This window comes from Psammomys obesus, unplaced genomic scaffold (assembly GCF_907164565.1).
Source record: "Psammomys obesus unplaced genomic scaffold, mPsaObe1.curated_primary_1811, whole genome shotgun sequence".
Classification (NCBI taxonomy): Eukaryota; Metazoa; Chordata; class Mammalia; order Rodentia; family Muridae; genus Psammomys; species Psammomys obesus.
The window spans coordinates 13,754,615-13,774,051 of NW_026590062.1; the positions used below are offsets into that span (position 1 = coordinate 13,754,615).

Consider the following 19,437-nt stretch of genomic DNA (forward strand, 5'->3'; position numbering starts at 1 on the left):
ACACACACCACACACCACACACACCACACACACACACACACACACACACACACACACACACACACACACACATATTTTCTTTCCTTTTTTTTCCCCAAGACAGTGTTTCTCTGCCTAGCCTTGGCTGTGCTGGACTTGAAGACCAGGCTGGCTTCGAACTCACAGATCTGCCTGTCTCTGCCTCCCCAAATGGTGGTATAACAGGCGTGCAGCACCACCAACCAGCCACACGCACACATTTTTTTTAAGGCTTGGAGTATGGCTCAGTGGATAAGCCCTTAATGCTCTGGCATGAGGACCTGCATTCCGATCCCAGAAGCCACATAAAATGCTGGGCATGGTAGTGGGAGCTGTGGTGAATGCCTTTAATCCCGGATGCACTGTGTTGGGGACTGTATGTATTCAGCACCTTGGCTCTTGCTCCCCTTCTTTCTTGGCAGAGACCAGCTGAACACACTGGGGACTTTGTGTTTGTAAGGACCTTTTCTCTGGAAGCTGCGGCAGGAGAGAACTTTGAACTTGCGTAAGATGAGAAAAAAAGCCAAGTGAAGCCAGAGGGTGTGAGCTCACCCCATCAGGTCACCTTGCTCACTCTGAGAAAGCGAGCAGTGTGGAGCAAGCTTCAAGGGACAGGGCTAGGTGGCTGGCCCAGTTGTCTCGAGGGACAGCAGAGGCAGGAAGACCTGTGCTTTGGTATTAGCGCTGGGAACAAGGCACAGTTTTTAAGGTCTGCCACCCAGCTGTGGGTGCTGCCAGAAGGAAGGGCTCCAGACAGGGGCCTGAAGTCGTGCAATGCAATGCTGCTGTGTCACAGGATGGTGCTGAAAAGGGGTAGACAGAAGAGAAGAAAGCAACACCTTAAGCCCGGGGTGACTCTACTCACCTGTCGTTATGGTACTCAGGAGGTGGAGACAGGAGGATTGTGAGTTCACTGTCATCCTGGGTTATAGAATGAGTTTGCATGAAAACCCTGTCTCAAAAATAAAATCAGGACGGGAGAGCTGGCTCAATAGTTCAGGGTACAGATTGCCCTTGCAGAGGAACTGAGTTGGGTTCCAGCACCCACCTGAGGCACCTCACAATAGCCTGTAACTTCAGCTCCAGGCGATCCCTCACCCTCTGACCTCGTATATAGACATATGCATAGATTATAAAAGATTTTTGTGTGTGTGTTTTGGTTTTGGGAGACAGGGTTTCTCTTGTAGTCCTGGCTGTCTGGACTCACTTTGTAAACCACACAAACTCTAGCTCACAGAGATCCTCCTGCTTTGGATGAAAGACCATTTCTAACAGAATGGTGTGACCTGACGCATGTGTGAGGTGAATCAGAGATGTTCAGCCCACTGATATCCTGAAGAACTATAGCTGTGCTGAGCACAAAGGCTGTAAAGCATGCTTGCCACCATCAAGGACACTGCAGAGGGCCACATGGGCCACTATGGTAGCCTGGCTCAGGTGGGAAGATATAGTTCCTGATCGGTCTTTCTTTATCTGTGTGTGTGTGTGTGTGTGTGTGCGCACGCGCACATGTGTGCATGTGTGTGTGTTATCTGACCATAAGCCTGTAGGCCAGTACCCTGTGTGTGGATGTATCACAGGTCTTAAAGAGCGGGACACTTAGCTGTTTTGGATGGCAGACCCAGCTGTTATGCTTTGGGGCAAACACAGAGCCTAGACTAGACAAGAACAAATCTCTGACTCAAAACCTCCTTTCTCTGAGGCATGGCACAGGAGGTTCTGATGCAGGGCCAAGTCAGAGCTGAAGCAGGACATAGGCCCTCCAGACCAGGGCCAGAAGGAAGGCAAGGTGCATTGTGGGATGGTTTCCTTTCCTGCTCTTCAAGGTAGTTGGCTTCACCCTCCCACTACGCCCCAGGGGCTGTGGAAACAGGGCAGATGCCAATGTCTTCAAGCCAGAGGCACCCGAGGCCCCAGTGCCAAGCCTCTACTTCCTTTTCTGCCCCAAGCAGGGATGCAGGGATTAGGAACAGGATTAGGAACAGGACCACAGACACAGTGAGAAATCCTGCAGGGATGAGTGACACTAGGCAGGTAGGCAGGCCAGAGGATCTTCAGATGCTGAGCTCTGGACCACCAGACAGAGAAGGGTGTGCACTGAGTTTCCATTACATACGGGCCTGGTACAAGCAAACCCCAGAACTTTCTTCTTAGAAACCACACACTTGAGGGACTGAAAAAAATGGATCAGCAGTTCAGAGCATTTACTGCTCTTCACAAAGGACCCAGGTTCATGCTCAGCACCCAAATCAGGTAGCCACAACCACCTGTATCTCTGACGGCACCTGCACACACGCGGCCAATTCTACACAGGCATAGGCATACAGAACTTCTAAAATAAAATTAATAAATAAAAACACACACATACTTGGAGGCTGGAGAGATGGCTTGGCAGTTAAGAACACTTTCTGCTCCTTCAGAAGACCTGGGTTCAGTTCCCAGCACCCACACGATGGCTTACAACCACCTATTGGCATACCGATTGGTATATACATGATATGCAGGCAAAGCGCTCATGGACATAAATCTAAAAGTTAAGTTAAAAAAAAAAAGCAGAGCAGTGGTGGCACATGTCTTTAATCCAGCACTCTGGAGGCAGAAGCAGGCAGATCTCTGAGTTCGAGGCCAGCCTGGTCTACAGAGTGAACTCCAGGACAGCCATAATTTCATAGAAAAATCCTGTCTCAACCCCCCCCTCCCAATTAGAAAATAAAGTTCTTTAAAAGGGTGGGGGGCGGGCTGGACAGGTGGCTCAGCGGTTGAGGGCACCGACCGCTCTTCCTGGAGGACCTGGGTTCAAATCCTAGCAGCCACATGGCAGCCCACAACTGTCTGTAACTCCAAGATCTGACACCCTCACACAGACAATACACGCAGGCAAAACGCGAATGCCCATAAGATTAAAATAAAGAAATAATTAAAAAGGGTGGGGGTTGCCATCGAGATGGCTCAGTGGGTTAAAGGTGCTTCCCAGGATTCTTGAGGACCTAAGTTCAATTTCGGGGGCCCACGTGGTAGGAGAGAGTCGTTTACCACAGGCGTCCCCCGTCTTCACATTTGTGCGTTGGTAGGCGCACACCTCCACACATGTGCACCAAATCAGCAATCAAAAAGCCCACTAACAAGCCGTCCGGTCAGTGGTCCCGAAAGCCTCTACTCCCAGCACTGGGGAGGCAGAGGCAGGCATCTCGGAGTTCCAGGGCAGCCTGGTCTACAGAGTGAGTTCTAGGACAGCCAGGGCTACACAGAGGAAACCTGACCCAAAAAAAAAAAACCCAACCAAAAAGTCCACTAACAGAGGGATGAATAATAAAGCGTAGGTGACTTACCCACCAATTTGTAATGGTGGGGAATAAATATAATTATTCTATACTTACATTTACATAAGTATAATATATAAATATATATTTATATAAGTGTTTATATATATAAGTATATATATGTATGTACACACACACACACACACACACACACACACATAGATAAAATGGTGGGGAATATATAATTCAAATATATAATGACACCATGAACTGACCTGTAATCATCAAAAGTCTTAGCGAGATAAGAACTGCAGAATGGTATATAGAAATTGTAGGAATGTACACTAACACTCAACACACTCAAAACACAATTTGCCCCCCCCCTTTTGCCCCCGGTATATAGAACATGCCTGTAATCCTGGCACTCAGAAAGCTGAGGCAGGAGGATCACTGGAGCCCAGAAGCTTGAAATGAGCCCGGGGAACTGGACAAGAGTGAGAGAAAGAGACACATGGGTGGGGATGGAATCCATACGATGTATTTTGGGGGGTTGCTCTTTGCTTTAAATCTATTATTACTATTGTGTGTGAGAGTTTTTGTTTTTGATAAGAGTCTTACTTGGTAGCCCAGGCTGGCCTTGGACTGGCAATGAAGAGATGGGTGGGTGGGTCAGGAGAGAGATAACTAAGAAGTCACCTTCTAGGGATGGAGAGGTGACTCAGTGGTTATCGGGATGCACTGCCTGTCTACGGGTCCTGAGTTCAATTCCCGGTACCCATCTGGCAGCTCACAACTGTCTGATGCCATCTGTTGGTGCGCAGATGTTTATGCAGACAAAGTACCGATAGACATTAAGTCAGTAAATAAATAATTAAGTAAGTAAGAAAATAAAAAGAAGTCATCTTCTAGCTCTGTTATTTTGAGTGTTGTACTGGGGATTGAACCCGAGGGCTTGCCCATGCTAGGCAGGCGCTCTACGCCTGAGGCAGACCCTCCCCCAGCCCTTTTGTCTCATTTTAAATTTAAAACTTTTCTTTCCCAATATTTTTGAGACAGAGTTGAATACAGCCCAGGCTGGCCTTGAAATCCTGATCCTTATGCCTCCACCTCCCTAGAGCTTGGGTTACAGCTCTGCCTCATCACCCGGACGGAGTGCCTGTGATGCTGGCCGTCACACCCCACACCCGGGACTTCATGCATGCCAGTCAACCACTCCACCAGCCGAGCCACGTCTGCAGGCCATTTGCAGCCTTTCATGATTCTCCTCCCTCTCCGTGACAGGAAGGCTATGGCTGCAGCAGGAAATGCCTGAAAGGCTCCGTCAGAAGCACTTCGGCTCCTGGGCAGGTGTTCCTGGGTTGTGTGCATGTCTGGGGCGTGTTAGAGAAGGACAGGAGGTAGAACAGGCCTGGCTGTTCTGGTTATAGCTTTCTTCTCCTAGGATCCTCTCACAGGGGCTGCATCTGGCCGGGTAGGCAAGAGGAAAAAGTTACAAAGGACGAAGAGGCTCTCAGGTGGCTACCATCATTTTATCCCATGAAGAGTGGTAAAGCTCCTGGCCAACCCAGGCTTCCTCGGGCCCCTGCATGGCGCCCTACAGCCACCGGGCTCTTCCTGAATGAGCGTTACTGAGACTGTGGCTCTCAGTGAAGCAGGCGCTGCAGCTGTGTTGCCCTAGCTGGACTGGGGTTCTGCTCTCATCGACCCTGCCTTCTGCTGATGAAGGAATGAGGAGCTCTTCCAGGTGAACCAACTTCGGAGCGAAAACATACTCCCAAGACCCCCCCACTGGAGACATAGTAGACACACAGAGAATCACCCCACCACCACACACGCAAACACACACACACACACACACACACACACACACACACACACACATTCGGGCATGTTACTGGGGTATGTGTATGTGTTCGTGAGGGAGATGTTGACTCTTGAAAGCCACTTGTGGGCAGCACATGCCCAGACTGAAAATGGAATCTCTGTGTGTTTCTGATGATGGACAGATGGGAACTGAAGAGAGCCATGGCTCACGGGTTAAGAGCACTTGGTGTTCTTCCAGAGCACCTGGGTTTGGTTCCCAGCATTGACATCTGGCAGCCCGCAACCACCTGTAATTCCAGCTCTAGGGAATCTGACTCCCCCTTCAGGCCCACACATGTTGCACTCATAAACACACACACACACACATACACACACACACACACACACACACACACACACACACATACATACTTTTGGTTTGTGTGTTTGCTTTCTAGACAGGGTTTCTCTGTGTAGCCTTGGCTGTCCTAGACTGGCTTTATAGACCAGGCTGGCCTCGGAACTCAGCAATCCACCTGCCTCTGCCTCCCTGAGTGCTGGGATTAAAGGCGTGCACCACCATGCCCAGCTATACACATACATTTTTTTAAAAAAGATCTGATGGTGGGCAAAGACTGCTTGGCAGGCTCCAGTGACGCTGAAAGCTGTGAGGCTGATAGGATTGCTGAGAGATCAAGTTTGGATAATAAATATGGGAGGGGAGGGTCTCAGAACTTGTATACCTTGTATACAGGTTGGCATTAATTAACCTCAACTGAGGAACTGCCTCTACATTGGCCTGTGGCATACACGTGGGAGATTTTCTTTTCTTTTTCTTAAAAGATTTATTTATTACTTATACAGTATTCTGCCTGCGTGCCAGAAGAGGGCACCAGATCTCATTATAGATGAATAATGACGGTTGTGAGCCACCATGTAGTTGCTGGGAATTGAACTCAGGACTTCTAGAAGAACAGCTAGTGCTCTTAACCACTGAGCCATCTCTCCAGCCCATGGGAGATTTTCTTGATTACCGGTTGATGGAAAAGGTGCTACCCTTGGGCAGATAGTCTTGGGCTGCATAAGAAAGCACCGCCAGAAGGGTGGTGGTGGCAGACACCTCTAATCCCAGCACTCAGGAGGCAGAAGCAGGCAGATGTGCGGCCACCCCGGTCTACAGAGTGAATTTCAGAACAGCCAGGGCTACACAGAAAAACCCTGCTTAAAAAAAAAAAAAGCAGGCCTTCCCTCTGCCGGAACCTTCTGATGGTCTCATGTCACCCAGATGCAAAGTCGACATCTCTGATGCTCCCCAGGACCCCAGGGCTTTGGTACCAAAGACCTAATATTTTTAGAACGTCGTCTGCGCACACCCCATAGGACACAGTGTCCCTGCCTGGGCGCTTCTACACTGGCTGCTCCTTCTGCTTGGAAACCTTCTGTAAGATTTCCCAAAGCTCCTTTCTGTCGCCTTCAAGCCACCAGGAGAAGTCACAGAGCCACATCCTCAGCCCTCTCTTTTTCTTTTAGTTTTGACACAGGGCTCTCTTTATTAAGGTCACCCAGGCTGGTCTTGAAGTCTGTAGCAAGGCTAACCTTGAAACCCGGTCCTTCCTGTTTCTACCTTTCAAGTGTTGGGGTTACAGGGTCTTTCTCTGGGGTCGAGGCTGGAGTGGAACTTACCTTCATTCTCCTGCCTCAGTCTTCAGAGTGCTGGTGTTGAGGCTTGCCCCAGAATATCCTGTGCTTAATGCTTTTATTTTCGGTTCTGAGGATGGACCCACGGTCTCACTCAGTACCTTTTGTTACACTCTATACCCCACATATCCCTGTTACACCATCCCTGTGAGTGAGTGCACAGGACACGCGTTTTAGAAGCCTTCTCTCTTCTGCACATCTGTCAGCAAGAGTTTTCTGTCTAAGACACCTCCGCAACTAAGTGACTGTAGGAGGAGCAACTTAATCCTGAATAAATGAATGAATGAACGAACGAACGCATGGAGGGCAACATCCGGCAGATTCTGCAACAGGTGTGGGCGAGGACCATGCACGGCGCCTGCGCAGGCGAGCACTATTTTTGGCAGCGGGCGCACCATTTGCCGGAGCCGCTCTGCACGGCGGAGGGTTACAGCAGAGGGCGTGGCTTAAAGAGGCGTGGCTTTATGGAGGCGTGGCGAAGCCTGCTTGGGGGTGTGACCAAGCCGGATGTCCCTCAAGCCGCGCCGGCGCTGGCTCAGTCTCGCGCCGTCGTTCGTCCTCGCCACGCTGAGTCGCTCCGCGCCTTGCGCTCTCGGCCGTCCCTACAGCTCCAGCCCGGCAGCCCCGGCCACGCAGCTCCGCAACCATGTCCAAGCTGGCGCGGCTCGGGCGCGATGAGATCATGGAGTGCCAGGTGATGTGGGAGCCTGACAGCAAGAAGGACACGCAGATGGACCGCTTCCGGGCGGCCGTGGGTGCCGCCTGCGGCCTGGCGCTGGGTGAGTGCGGAGCACGCGGCTAGTACATCCCCGTCACGGGCCTTTCCGGAAGCAGTTCCCTCCAAGGAGGACCGCTCTAGGAAGGTCCCTTTTAGCTGTTGGAATAAACCTCTGATGGATGGATAGCCAGCGCCGCTGTCTTAGGGTTGGGGGTATCCCTCTGGGAAGGTTCCTCCTTTCCCCTTAGTTGCTGGGATGGTTACATATGAATGGTCCTGGACTTGGGGGAGGCCTCTTGTATTGGATCCCCCTCTAGAGAGGTCCCTCCTAGTTGTTGCTTCTGATGGATAAATGGCCAGTGTCCCTGTCGCGGGGTTGGAGGAGACCCCTGCCTCTGGGCTATCCTCTAGGAGGTGCTGGTCTTCCGATGGTGTATCTTTCACTGTTTTGGGGGAGCATCACTGCATCTAGAGGCTCCTTTCCTGGTGCAGCACCTCCGTGCAGGTGAGGCTTTCCCCCTGGAAGTGGCAAATCACCCTCTTGTTTCTTGGATATTTTGTTAGACTTGCCTGCTCGGGAAGTGGCTCCTGGGGTCTTAACTTCCAGCCTGAGGGGATTCTTGTCTCATTTGCCGTTCTTTTTGAGTTCATGGGATTTATGTGGCAGGCTTCCTTCATCGCCTTTGCTAGGGACCAACTTGAAAATTCCCCGAAAAGGAAGGAGTTCGCTCCTCCTCCCTCTGGTGGTAGTTCCAGATACCACCACCCTGGTCTGTCTGGTTGTGGGTGGGGCAGAGGCCCTTCTGGGTGAGTTTTTCCATATGCCCTTCCCAGGGATCCATAGAGCTTAGTGAGTCCTGCTGTCCCCTCTGTCTCTCTCTCAGGTGTCTGCCTGGGGTTTTCAGCTCACAGTGGCGTTCTTCATTTTTGCCTCTTTGTCCCCCTAATCACAGGGACCCGACCCCCTTGTTTCTGTTGGCATCAATGTCTGTCTTGCTCCCAGGATCTACCTCAGGGTAGATCCTGAATCTTCTCTTTTCCAACCCTGAGCACCGATCCTCTGGGTCTTCTTCCCAGTGTCGGAACAGCACCGTGCACCCTGCTCTCTGGCTGGGGTACTCTCGAAGGGAAGGTCTTTTGTTGATCAGGCAGCTGCTGGAGATCCTGGAGGTGGAAGTGAGGCTTCAGCAGGGTCTCTTTTCTTCACTAATCGGCCTCCACCCCTTCCCTCTCACCTGGAGACAGGTGTTTGCCTGGCCACTTACAGGGCTTGTGGGCTGTTTGTTGGTGTTGGATAGAAGAACCTTAACCCAACTGGATCTCTGTTCGGATCATATCCGTTTGCTGCCCACCATTCTGTGCCTGGACTTCATCTGTCTCCTTTGCCAGCAGAGATGGGGAGTATCGATCTGGTGCTCGTGTGGGCTTGACAGGCTTGATGCTTCAGAGCATCACTCCACTGAGGGCAGCCCTTTGAAATGGGCCAAAGCTTTCTCTGTGGCAAGAGCAACTGTAGAGAGCTGTAACCTGACACCCTGCGGGGACCTGGCTGCCACTTTATAGCTGTGTGAACAGGAACAAGTCCTCCAGTCCCCCCAGGCTTTGGTTTCCTCATCTATAAAATGCACATAATGAGAGGACCAGTGTACCTTAGTGGAGAGATGGCAGGCCCATTGCTGAGCATTGACCACTGTACGTTGTCACTGGCTGGAGTTTTGCCGAGTAACCCCTTTGCCTTAATCTCCTCCCTCCTTCAATTGTCTGGCTGTTGGCTGGGCCTGGGTTGATCTTAAAAGCTCTGTTTCTTGTGTTTAAAAGTTGGGAGACTTACCAGCCTTAGGGGCTCACACTCAGGTGTCTGGGCTGGAGGATTTCTGTGAGTTCAGGGATGGTCTGGACTATAGAGGGAGTCTGTAGTCTCCCTGTCTCAGAAGCAATGGAAGCAAAATAAAACTGAGGGACTGGATATGAAAATCCAGAGCCTGCCTGCCATCTGCCATCTGTGCCGTCTTCTCACCAGCAGCTGTGGATGGTGGTTGCATGGCCCCTCCTCTTTCCCTTTCCTCCTTTCTCCTTCCCTTTCACCTGCCTGGCTGTGAGGTCCAACACAAATGCCGTCTCAACTCTGTATTCCTCTGTGTTGAGTCTTCTTCTTTCCACCATCCATGCTCTTTTTTGTGGGGCTTTGCTCCTGCCTTGCTGGTTTATGTATACCGAGCAGAGTATAGAGTATGCAGAGTATAGAGTATTCTCGGGTAGAGTTAGAGCCCCCCACGATGGCTCACTCCCAGCTCGTTTTTTGTTTTGTTTTGAGACAGGATCTCACTATGTAATCCTGTCTAGCCTGGAACACACTATATAAAGATTTATTTGTTTATCTTATGTACATGAATGTCCTGTTTTAATGCACACCAGAAGAGGGAATCAGATTCCATTACAGATGGTTGTGAGCCACCATGTAGCTGGGACTTGAACTTAGGACCTCTGGAAGAGCAGGCAGTGCTCTTAACAGTAGAGCCATCTCTCCAGCCCTGGAACTCACCACATAGATCAGGCTGGCCTCACGCTCCCAGAGATCCACTTGCCTCCGCCTCCCAAGTGCTGGGATTAAAATCAGGCATGTGCCACCACACTTGAACTCAAGATCCTCCTGCATAGTCTAACTCTTGTGTGTTGAGATTAAAACGAAGATTGGTTTAGACTCTTGGTTGAGGGTTAAACACTGAACCAAATGTGCCTGTGGTCATCTAGGTCTCTGATTGCAGCCTCTGAGTGGATTCCTGGCTCACCCCATGATGTGGCTGAGGTAGGAGATAACAGTGGAAAAGTCTCCACACAAGGTCCTGGAGGTGCTTAGATGTCCTTGTGACCGTTAGCACCCCAGGTTTGTGGGGCTGGCCACACCCCTCAATGATGCTGTTGCTGAGTGCTCTTCTGTTCTCTTTAAGTCCTAGGGATTGAACCCAGGGTCTCTCACATGCTAGACAAGGCTCTACCAGTGAGCCACACTTCAACCCCTTAAAAAAAAAAAAAAGATTACATTATGCAAACAATGTTCTGTCTGCATGTAAACCTCCACACCAGAAGAGGGCTCCAGATCTCATAGATGGTTATGAGCCACCATGTGGTTGCTGGGAGTTGAACTCAGGACCTCTGGAAGAAGAGCCAGTGCTCTTAACCTCTGAGCCATCTCTCTAGCCCTCAACCCTCTTTTTAAAAAATTTTTATTTTTTGGTGTTTTTTCAAGACAGGGTTTCTAAGTGTAGCCTTGGCTGTCCTGGACTCACTTTGTAGACCAGTCTGGCCTTGAATTCACAGACATTTGCCTGCCTCTGCCTCCTAGGGTGCTGGGATTACAGGTCTGCGTCACCACACCCAGCTCTATTATTATTATTTAAAAGATTTATTTATTTATTATATATACAATGTTCTGCCTGTGTGTACATTTGCTTGCCAGTGGAGGGCACCAGATCCTGTTATAGATGGTTGGGAGCCACCATGTGGGTGCTGGGAATTCAACTCAGCACCTCTGGAAGAGCAGTCATTGCTCTCTTAACCTGTGAGCCATCTCTCCAACCCTATTATTATTATTATTATTATTATTATTATTATTATTATTATTATTATTATTTGGGTTTTTGAGACAGGGTTTCTCTGTGTAGCCCTGGCTGTCTTGGAATTAACACTGTAGACCAGGCTGGCCTCAAACTCACAGAGATCCACCTACCTCTGCCTCCTGAGTACTGGAATTAAAGACATGCATGGCCAGGCAGGGTCCAAAAAATTGTTCAGGATGGCTTGGAACTTGCTCTGTAGATCAGGCAGGCTTGGCTCTTTTTATCCTCCTGCCTCAGCTTCCTGAGTAGCTAGAATTACAGACCTGAGCCACCAGGCTCACTTTTGTGTTCAGAGAAGCTAGTTTCAGCAGCTTGGGAGCCTGCCGTCTGTGAGGACCCAGGTGACAAAGCCTGAGGGAGGGAGAGGAGCAGTAGGGCCTGTTTGGCTAGTGTTGGTTCCCACAGGTGCCTACAGCCGCCGCAGCTGTCCAAGCCTTGTGCTGCCCTCCACCCGCCTTGCCTGAAGTGCAGTGCACCAGTGCATATTAACTCTTGTGCTGGCTGGCCTGCACGGATGGGCTCAGTATATGCCACGGAAGTGCCATGTGGGTTCTTCATGCAAATGGAAGGGTGACACCAATGGCAGATGCCTGGGTACCTTCACTCTGCAGGGGACTGTTCTGGGCACTTCCTAGGTCCTGATAGTGCCCGAGGATAAGCACCATCAGCCTCCTCTTACAGAGGGAGAAACTGAAGCTCCTAAGAGGTCAGTAATGGCTGAGGTCACTCAGGGTGGCAGGGGTTGAATGCAATAGTTGAACATGGTGGTTTGTACTCTTTTTTTTTTTTTTGTTTGTTTTTTCCTTTTTGGCTTTTTTGAGACAGGGTTTCTCTGTGTAGCCCCGATTATCCTGGAACTCACTCTGTAGACCAGGCTAGCCTCGAATTCACAGAGATCCTTAATTTTGTGTTTTGAGACAGGTTCTCTCTATGTAGCCCTGGCTCTCCTAGAACTAGTCCTATAGACCAGGCTGGCCTTGAATTTACAGAGATCTTTCTGCTTCTGTCTCTTCAGTCCTGGGACTAAAGGAGTGTGCCACTGTGCCACCACCACCCAGCCCTGCTCTTAAGCAGTGCATCCTGTTGGTTTTCACAACAGCCACGTTACCACCCTGGCTCTTCAGACAGGAGTGCCACTGCTAAGAGGTAGTGCAGCTCGCCCGAGGCCATTTGCTCAGAAGTGGTAGAGTGGATGCTGATCCAAGTCACCCACCCTGACCTGGAGCCGGAGTGAATTCTTCCATTGATGTGGTAGGATCTGTAGCCATTGAGGTGACCCATGGGGCAAACTATGTCCTGGAGAGGCAGAGTGGCCCTTCTGAGGTCTCCAGCAAAGTCAGGTCATGGATGGCTCAACCTTTACAAACTTATGGACCCTGATGTTTCCCTGAATGCTTTATCTAGCTACTCTGTATATATCCTGCCCAGGGCAGGGGCTAGGGCACTGAGGGGACATGGTGGAGATTGAGACCAGGTGCCCCCTGCACCTCCTGAGGCGGGAGTCTGAGGGAGTGAATTCTAGGTTTCAGTGATGCCTCACCCTTGTTGAGAGAGCTCGTGGCTTCTCCTGAGCCTACGGGGACTGATCTGCACGGGGGTGAGATATCATCAGTGAAACTAGAAAACTCCAGGAGTGGCTAAATAGGCTCCATTTGTGTTGCGGCTTCTTTTCCACAGCAGTGCTCACCTGTCTTGGTGAGCCCTGTGACTGAGGGGACTTCGCCATTTGATGTTTTTTCTCCGTTGTCATCCTGAGAATTGAACCCAGGGCCGTGTGAATGCTGGGCAGGTCCTCTATCACTAAGCTACAGCCATGTCCTCTCTTCTTATTTTGAGACAAGGTCTCAGTCAAGTTGCCCGGGCAGACCTTGAACGAGTTCTGTAGCCCAGGCTGGCCTTGAATTTAGGATCTCCCAGCTTCAGCTTCTGGGGCAGCTAGAATTCTTGCCACCAAACCAGGCCCATGTGTCATTTTTGATGGAACATGGTCCTTCTGAGAAAAACTGGAGATAGCCTGGCACGGTGGCATATATGTTTAATCTTCTTAGCACTTGGGAGTCAGAGGCAGTCAGATCTCTATGGGGTTGAGGCCAGCCTGATCTATATAATGAGTATGAGGCTAGCCAGGGCTACATAGTGAGAGTCTATTTCAGAAAGAGAGACAGATAGAGAGACACACACAGAGAAAATGAACTTGTGGAAGAGGGTCTGGAGAGACAGAGCTCAGTAAGGAAGGGCCCTGTAGCTAGGGGAGAGGGCCTAAGTTTAATCCCTGGAACTCACATAGTGGAAGGAGAGAACAGGCTTCCCAACATTGTCCTCTGACCTCTACCCATGTGTACTAACTCACCCCCCAAATAAAAAGTGTATTTAGCAGGGAGACGGCTCAGGTGTACACTTTGCAAGCATAAGGACTTGAATTAGGTCCTAAGACCCACATGAAACAAAGCTGGGTATTCCTATAATCTTTGCTTTGGAGAGGTGGACACAGGTGGATAATTGGGGCTCGCTGGCCAGCCAGCCCAATCTCCTTAGCTAGCTCCAGGTACCAGTAAGAGACACTGTCTCAAAAATCAAGTTGATCACGCCATGTTAAGAGTACGTGCTGCTCTTGCAGAAGGCCTGGATTTAGTTCCTAGCACCCACATGATGGCTCGAAATTGTCTGTCAATCCAGTTCCAGGGCACCAGACTCCCTCTTCTGACCTCCATGGATAACAGGTACACATGTGATGCACGAACATACAGGCAGGCAAAACACCCACACACGTAAACAAATTTATTTAAAATTTGTTTAAAATTTAAAAATGATGGTGAAATAAAGAAATGGATGGTGATTGAGGAATGGCACCTGAAGTTGACCTGTGGCCGCTTCATGTAAACACAACCACTCAAACACACAAAGATACTAAGCTGGGTGTGGTGGCACACTCCTGTAATCCCAGAGAGCTGGAGCAGGAGGATCATATATATGTATATATACATACATATGTATGTGTGTTTGTCTGTGTGTGTGAGTATAAGTACATACACATGTATCAATCACTGCGTTTTTTGGGGACTGTGGATGAAGGGCTTGTGTCATGAGGTTTGGCTCCTCCCAGGCATTTCGGGGCATCAGAGTCACTGAGTCCCTGGTATGTGAGGTTCATGTGCCCTTGGCTTCCCACCAAGGCCCCCATCCCCCAGCTTCCCATCAAGGGGCTGTCCCTTTGAGGCTGGGATGAAGAGTTGCTGTTTTGCTTGTTCTTTTAGGGAATTATGATGACTTGTACCACTGGTCCGTCCGGTCGTATTCGGACTTCTGGGCTGAGTTCTGGAAGTTCAGTGGAATAGTCTACTCACGAATGTATGATGAGGTAAGTGGGTCCCGGCACACTCTTGTCTCCCTTCACGGTTGTTTCTGAGTGAAATATTGGTTGGGGAATCATGAATGATGCCTGCTTTTAAAATCTCATGTTTGGGCCAGCACCATGGCTCAGTGGGTAAAGAGGCTTGCTGCCTAGCCTGATGATCTGAACTTGATCCCTGGGACCCACATGGTGGAGAGAGAACTGACTCATGCATATTGTCCTGCCACCTTCTCAAGTGTGCTGTGGTACATGCAACACATTACGCATGCATCCATGCACACATTAAACATGTATGGGGGTGGTGCCTGGGTTGATGGCTCGGAGGCTAAGAGCGTCGGCTGCTCTTCCTGAAGACATGGGTTCAGTTCCCAGCACCCTCACAGAATCTCACAACAGCATAAAACTCCAGTTGCAGGGGATCCAGTCCTCTTCTGGCTTCCACAGGCACTGCGCATGTGTGGCTCACGGACATTCATGCAGGCAAAAGACCCACATGTGCCATAAAATTAAAAAAAAAATTAAAAATAGCACATAGGAGACTGAAGCATTCTGATTACAAGCTTGGAGACAGCCTGGGTTACGGAGGAAGACCCTGTCTCAAATAATCCCAAACAACCCACCCCATATTACATGTAGCTTGAGAAGTGGTGTGAGCGTGGCTTTGAAGTGTGCAGTCTGAGGTATAAATATATCCATGTCATTGTGGTCTTTGAGAAGACTTTCCAAAGGACTTCCGTCTCCTTTCAGTGGTCAATAGAATGATGTCCTGGAAAAAGGGTTCCATGTCTGAAGTGCATTTCACCGCCTGTTTGCAGCAAAGCCTTCTAGAAGGCTGATATGCTGGCAATCAGAAGGAGATCAAGGTCCTGGCACCAGGGGAAAGGCAGAGTCATTTTCCCGCAGATATGTGTGGGTGGTGGGGCATGGCCCCAGGCTGTGAGATAGGGCTCTCTAACTGGTTATTAGCTTTTTTTCATTTACTTGATGAACCCAGGGTCCCTGGGATGCTGAGCAGGTTCTCTGCTACTGAGTTCTGTGTCCGTCTGTGATCCCTCTCTGTCTGAGACAAAAAAAAACCCCTCCCCATTCCAGGCAACATTTCCCACTTCTTTTTAGCATGGGGTTTCATAGCCCAGGGTGGCCTTCAGCTCCTAATCCCCTTGCTTCTATCTGGCTGGGATAACAGGCCTGAACTTCCTCCCATTCTGGCCTGGGCATTTCCTTTACTTCCTCTTGAGCAACTGTGTTAAATATGTGCTCAGTAAACTCTGTTGTAAGAATTTCCGGGAGCAGCTTCCCTGGGTGCAGGGCTGTTGTCTCCACAGGTCAGGTTGGTGTATGGGTGGTATTGTAAAGCCCCGGCTCCCGGCTCCCTTCTGCTGTCCCTCTGCAGGTCGTGGACACTTCCAAAGGAATCGCAGATGTCCCTGAGTGGTTCAGAGGCAGCCGCCTCAACTACGCAGAGAATCTCCTAAGGCACAAGGAGAATGACAGAGTTGCCCTCTACGTGGCCCGTGAGTCCCATGGGTATCCTGGGTGGTGAATGTGTGTGGCCCTGTGGGTGTGGAGGGGCTGCAGGGAGGGTTCCAGCTGGATGTTGGCACCATCTTGGCACAAAGACACCTCTGTTGTTAGAGAAGGCTGTTGCGTGTTTCTGTCATCCCCTTTGCCCCCTGCCAAGGTGTCTCTGTATAGCCCTGGCTGTCCTGGGACTCAATCTGTAAACCAGGCTGCCCTTGAACTCACAGAGATCCTCCTGCTTCTGAGTGCTGGGATTAAAGTTGTGCACCACCATGCCCAGCCAGCGTCAGCTTTTCAAGGTCTGTCCTGTCACACCCTTCAGTTTCCTTTCTGAACCCATTGCCTGGATGTCTGTATGCATCAGAGACTTAGGACGGTGGTTGTGGTCCAGGCCCGGGGTTCTGGCCTGACGCCACCTCACCTTCCTCTCTGGATCCATAGAAACACCTTTGCTTTACTCGTACCTGATGCTTCATGACCACTCCATTTCTCCCACTGTAAAATGCGAGCAGTCACAAGTCTTAAATCCCAAACCACAACGGCAACCTGATGGTTAGGGGGAACTGAACTGCTTCCCAGTGATTGTGGTGTAGGCATCCAGTGGTTACTGAATCAAGGGTGATTCCCCCCATCCCTGTCCCCCTGTCCCCTCTTTTATGGGAAACAGGTCAGCTGAGCTGGCATTTCTGTAAGCTCTGCCCTGAGTGGCAGAGGAGGCTGCTTCTGTCTCATTCTCCCTTGTGCCTTCCCTGGAAGAGAGCTTTGCTGAGCCAGCTTTCCTTTCTCATGTCTTCAGAGTGGTGGGTGTCCTTAAGCTGGGGTTCTCTGAGAGCCTACAGACCAGACAGCTATTCAGGTACTGAGAAGCAAACACACTGCCCTGAGCTTGCTCTCCTTCCTGGCCCACAGTTCTCAACACTGGCCTACAAGCAATATGAGGACTTGAAGATCATTGTGTTTCAGTTTCTGCTGCTTTTAGAATGTGTGTGCGTGTGCGTGTGTGTCTCATTAGTCCCTTTCCCTCCCCCAGCCCTGACAGGTGTCTGCTGTCATGTGGCTGTGTCTGCTCACCCAGGCATCCACTGCAGCACCCACGCTTCCTTCTCTAAAGCCACAGGTACTCATGCTCCAGTGGTTGGCCAGCAGCCCTTCATCTGGCTTTGTCAGCACAGCTGGCCTCACAGTGTACTTTGTCTCTTGAGTACTATGGCCAGGGATAGAAATGGTCTGGGTTGTAGACACAGGAGTGGCTGCATGGCCAGCCCTGCGGGGGGTCAAAGAGAGACTGCTGGGCTTACGCCCATCATATACACATGGGGGGACACTAGTTTTGTGCCTCGGGATAAGGAGACTCATTTACTTGTGGAAAGGTGCTTTGCAACTCTGAGCCAGAAAACACCCAGCCTCAGAGATGGTGGTCGCAGGGCATTGTTTCTCCTTCAGGGAGGACTCCAGTTCCTTCTTAGCGCAGTCCAGTTGCTGTGCAGGGTGACAGGTCACCTGACAGCCCGTTTTGGACAGATTTGCCTCCTCAGTCCTGGTGACATAGCTAGCTGCCTGACTAGGTCTGTCCCAGGGCCTAGCCCCTCACAGTGAGGGCCCCTCCTCCTCACAGCAGGAGGCTGGCTCCCCACAGCAGGCCTTGGGAGGGGGGGGTACTGTAGCTCAGTTTTCATTTCTACTTAGAGCAGTCTTTCTCAACCTGTGGGTCACAACCCTCTTTGGGGCTGTGGTGGGTTGAACAACCCTTTCATAGGGGTGGCACATCGGATATCCTGCATATCAGATTCATACATTCAGTTCATGACAGTAGCAAAATCATAGTCATGAAGTGACAGTGAAATAATTTTGAGGCTGGGGCCCACACATTGTGAGGAACTGCATTAGGGATTGCAGCATGAGGAAGGGTGAGAGCCGCTGACTTGGAGACAGTCATTCACTAAGTGGCTCTGGCTGGCCTGGAGCACGTGACCCTCCAGCTCCTGAAGAGGCTTGAGGCAGCAGCTGGTGCAGTGTCTTTTGTGAGCAAGGCCCTGTGTTACTCTGTGGCCCCACAATGAGCCGCTGGTGACCGGGGCCAGGCCTGTGAAGCTGGGAGGGTCTGTGTGAGGCTCATACCCTACTGCTGCCTTTAACTAATCAATAGGTAAAAATTGGCCTTCATGTTTTGACAGGATTTCTTTGCTGGTGACTCTTGCAAGCCTTGAGCAGCCCTCACAGTGAGGACTCTGCAGGCAACAGTGGTCATTTAAAATTCTTTGTGTGTGGGGGTGGGTGGGGGAAGCAGGGGCTTAACAAAACTTTACTATGTAAAGCTGGTGGGCCTGGAACTCGCTATGTAGATCAGGTTGGCTTCAAACTCAGAGGCCAGCTTGCCTCTCAGCTTCCTGAGTGATGGAATTGAAGATTTGTACCACCAAACCTAGCTCATTTAATTTTTTTATTCATACTGTTTAATTTTTGCATTAGATAGTCAGTAAAAATATAACCATGAAAGCCTGGCCAAAGGTGGACGGCTACTCAGCAATGAAGTGGAGTTACTGGCTGATATTGAAAGCAGGCTAGATGAGAGGGGCAGCCCAAGGAAAGTCTCAAGGGTGGCTGCTGTGCCAGTCTGGCCATAGAAGCTATTAATCCCAAGGAAGGGAGGAGAAAGCTTACCATCACCAATCATCATGGCCAAATTAATTAAAGCAAGCAATTATTGTTATTTTTATTTTTAAGATTTACTTATTTTCGGGGCTGGAGAGATGGCTCAGAGGTTAAGAACAGTGGCTGTTCTCCCAAGGGTCCTGAGTTCAATTCCCAGCAACCACATGGTGGCTCATAGCCATCTATAGTGAAATCTGGTGCCCTCTTCTGGTGTGCAGGCATTCATGGAAGCAGAATGCTGAATAAATAATAAGTAAATAAATCTTAAAAAAAGGATTCACTTATTTTCAATGTTCCTGTGTGCCTGCACATGAGAAAAGGACATCAATTCTCACTATAGATGGTTGTGAGCCACCATGTGATTGCTGGGAATTGAACTCAGGACCTCTGGAAGAGCAGCCAGTGCTTTTAGCTATCTCTCCAGTCCAGTGAGCAGTTACTTTAAGCAGGCGTTTTTACTTCTGTACATAGGCTGCCTCCCGCTAAGGCAAGGTTCAAGAAGTCAGTGTTGGATGTGAGGAAAAGAAGTTTTTTTATAGGTCAGGGTTAGGGGGTTTCCAAATGGGGGACTTGGTGGGCAAAATAGGTAGGGGTTACCAGGGCCAAACATAAGCATAACAAACTGCTCATAACAACCTCCTGAAACAAAAACATAATTGCAAGGTGCTCATAACAAGGTAGTCATAACAACCCTTTGACATGGTTGCCATTTCTTAGAACAGGCAGTACAGAACCATTTGTAGTTAAGGGCACAGGTGGGGCATAGCCCAATCCTTGAGAATAGGTTTAATCAGAAAT

At 50.0% G+C, this 19,437-nt stretch overlaps 1 protein-coding gene across 3 annotated transcripts in view; it reads left to right on the plus strand.

The window, feature by feature from the left end:
• Positions 1–7,327: 7,327 nt before the first annotated feature.
• The window catches only part of Aacs (acetoacetyl-CoA synthetase), a 39,535-nt gene continuing 27,425 nt past the window's right edge, over positions 7,328–19,437 (plus strand). For all 3 annotated transcript variants that reach the window (XM_055606196.1, XM_055606198.1, XM_055606197.1), the window contains exons 1-3: positions 7,328–7,558; positions 14,369–14,472; positions 15,860–15,980. In XM_055606196.1, coding sequence (XP_055462171.1) covers positions 7,426–7,558; positions 14,369–14,472; positions 15,860–15,980 — 358 coding nt within the window. In that variant the 5' untranslated portion in view covers positions 7,328–7,425. The remainder of the gene's footprint in view (positions 7,559–14,368; positions 14,473–15,859; positions 15,981–19,437) is intronic.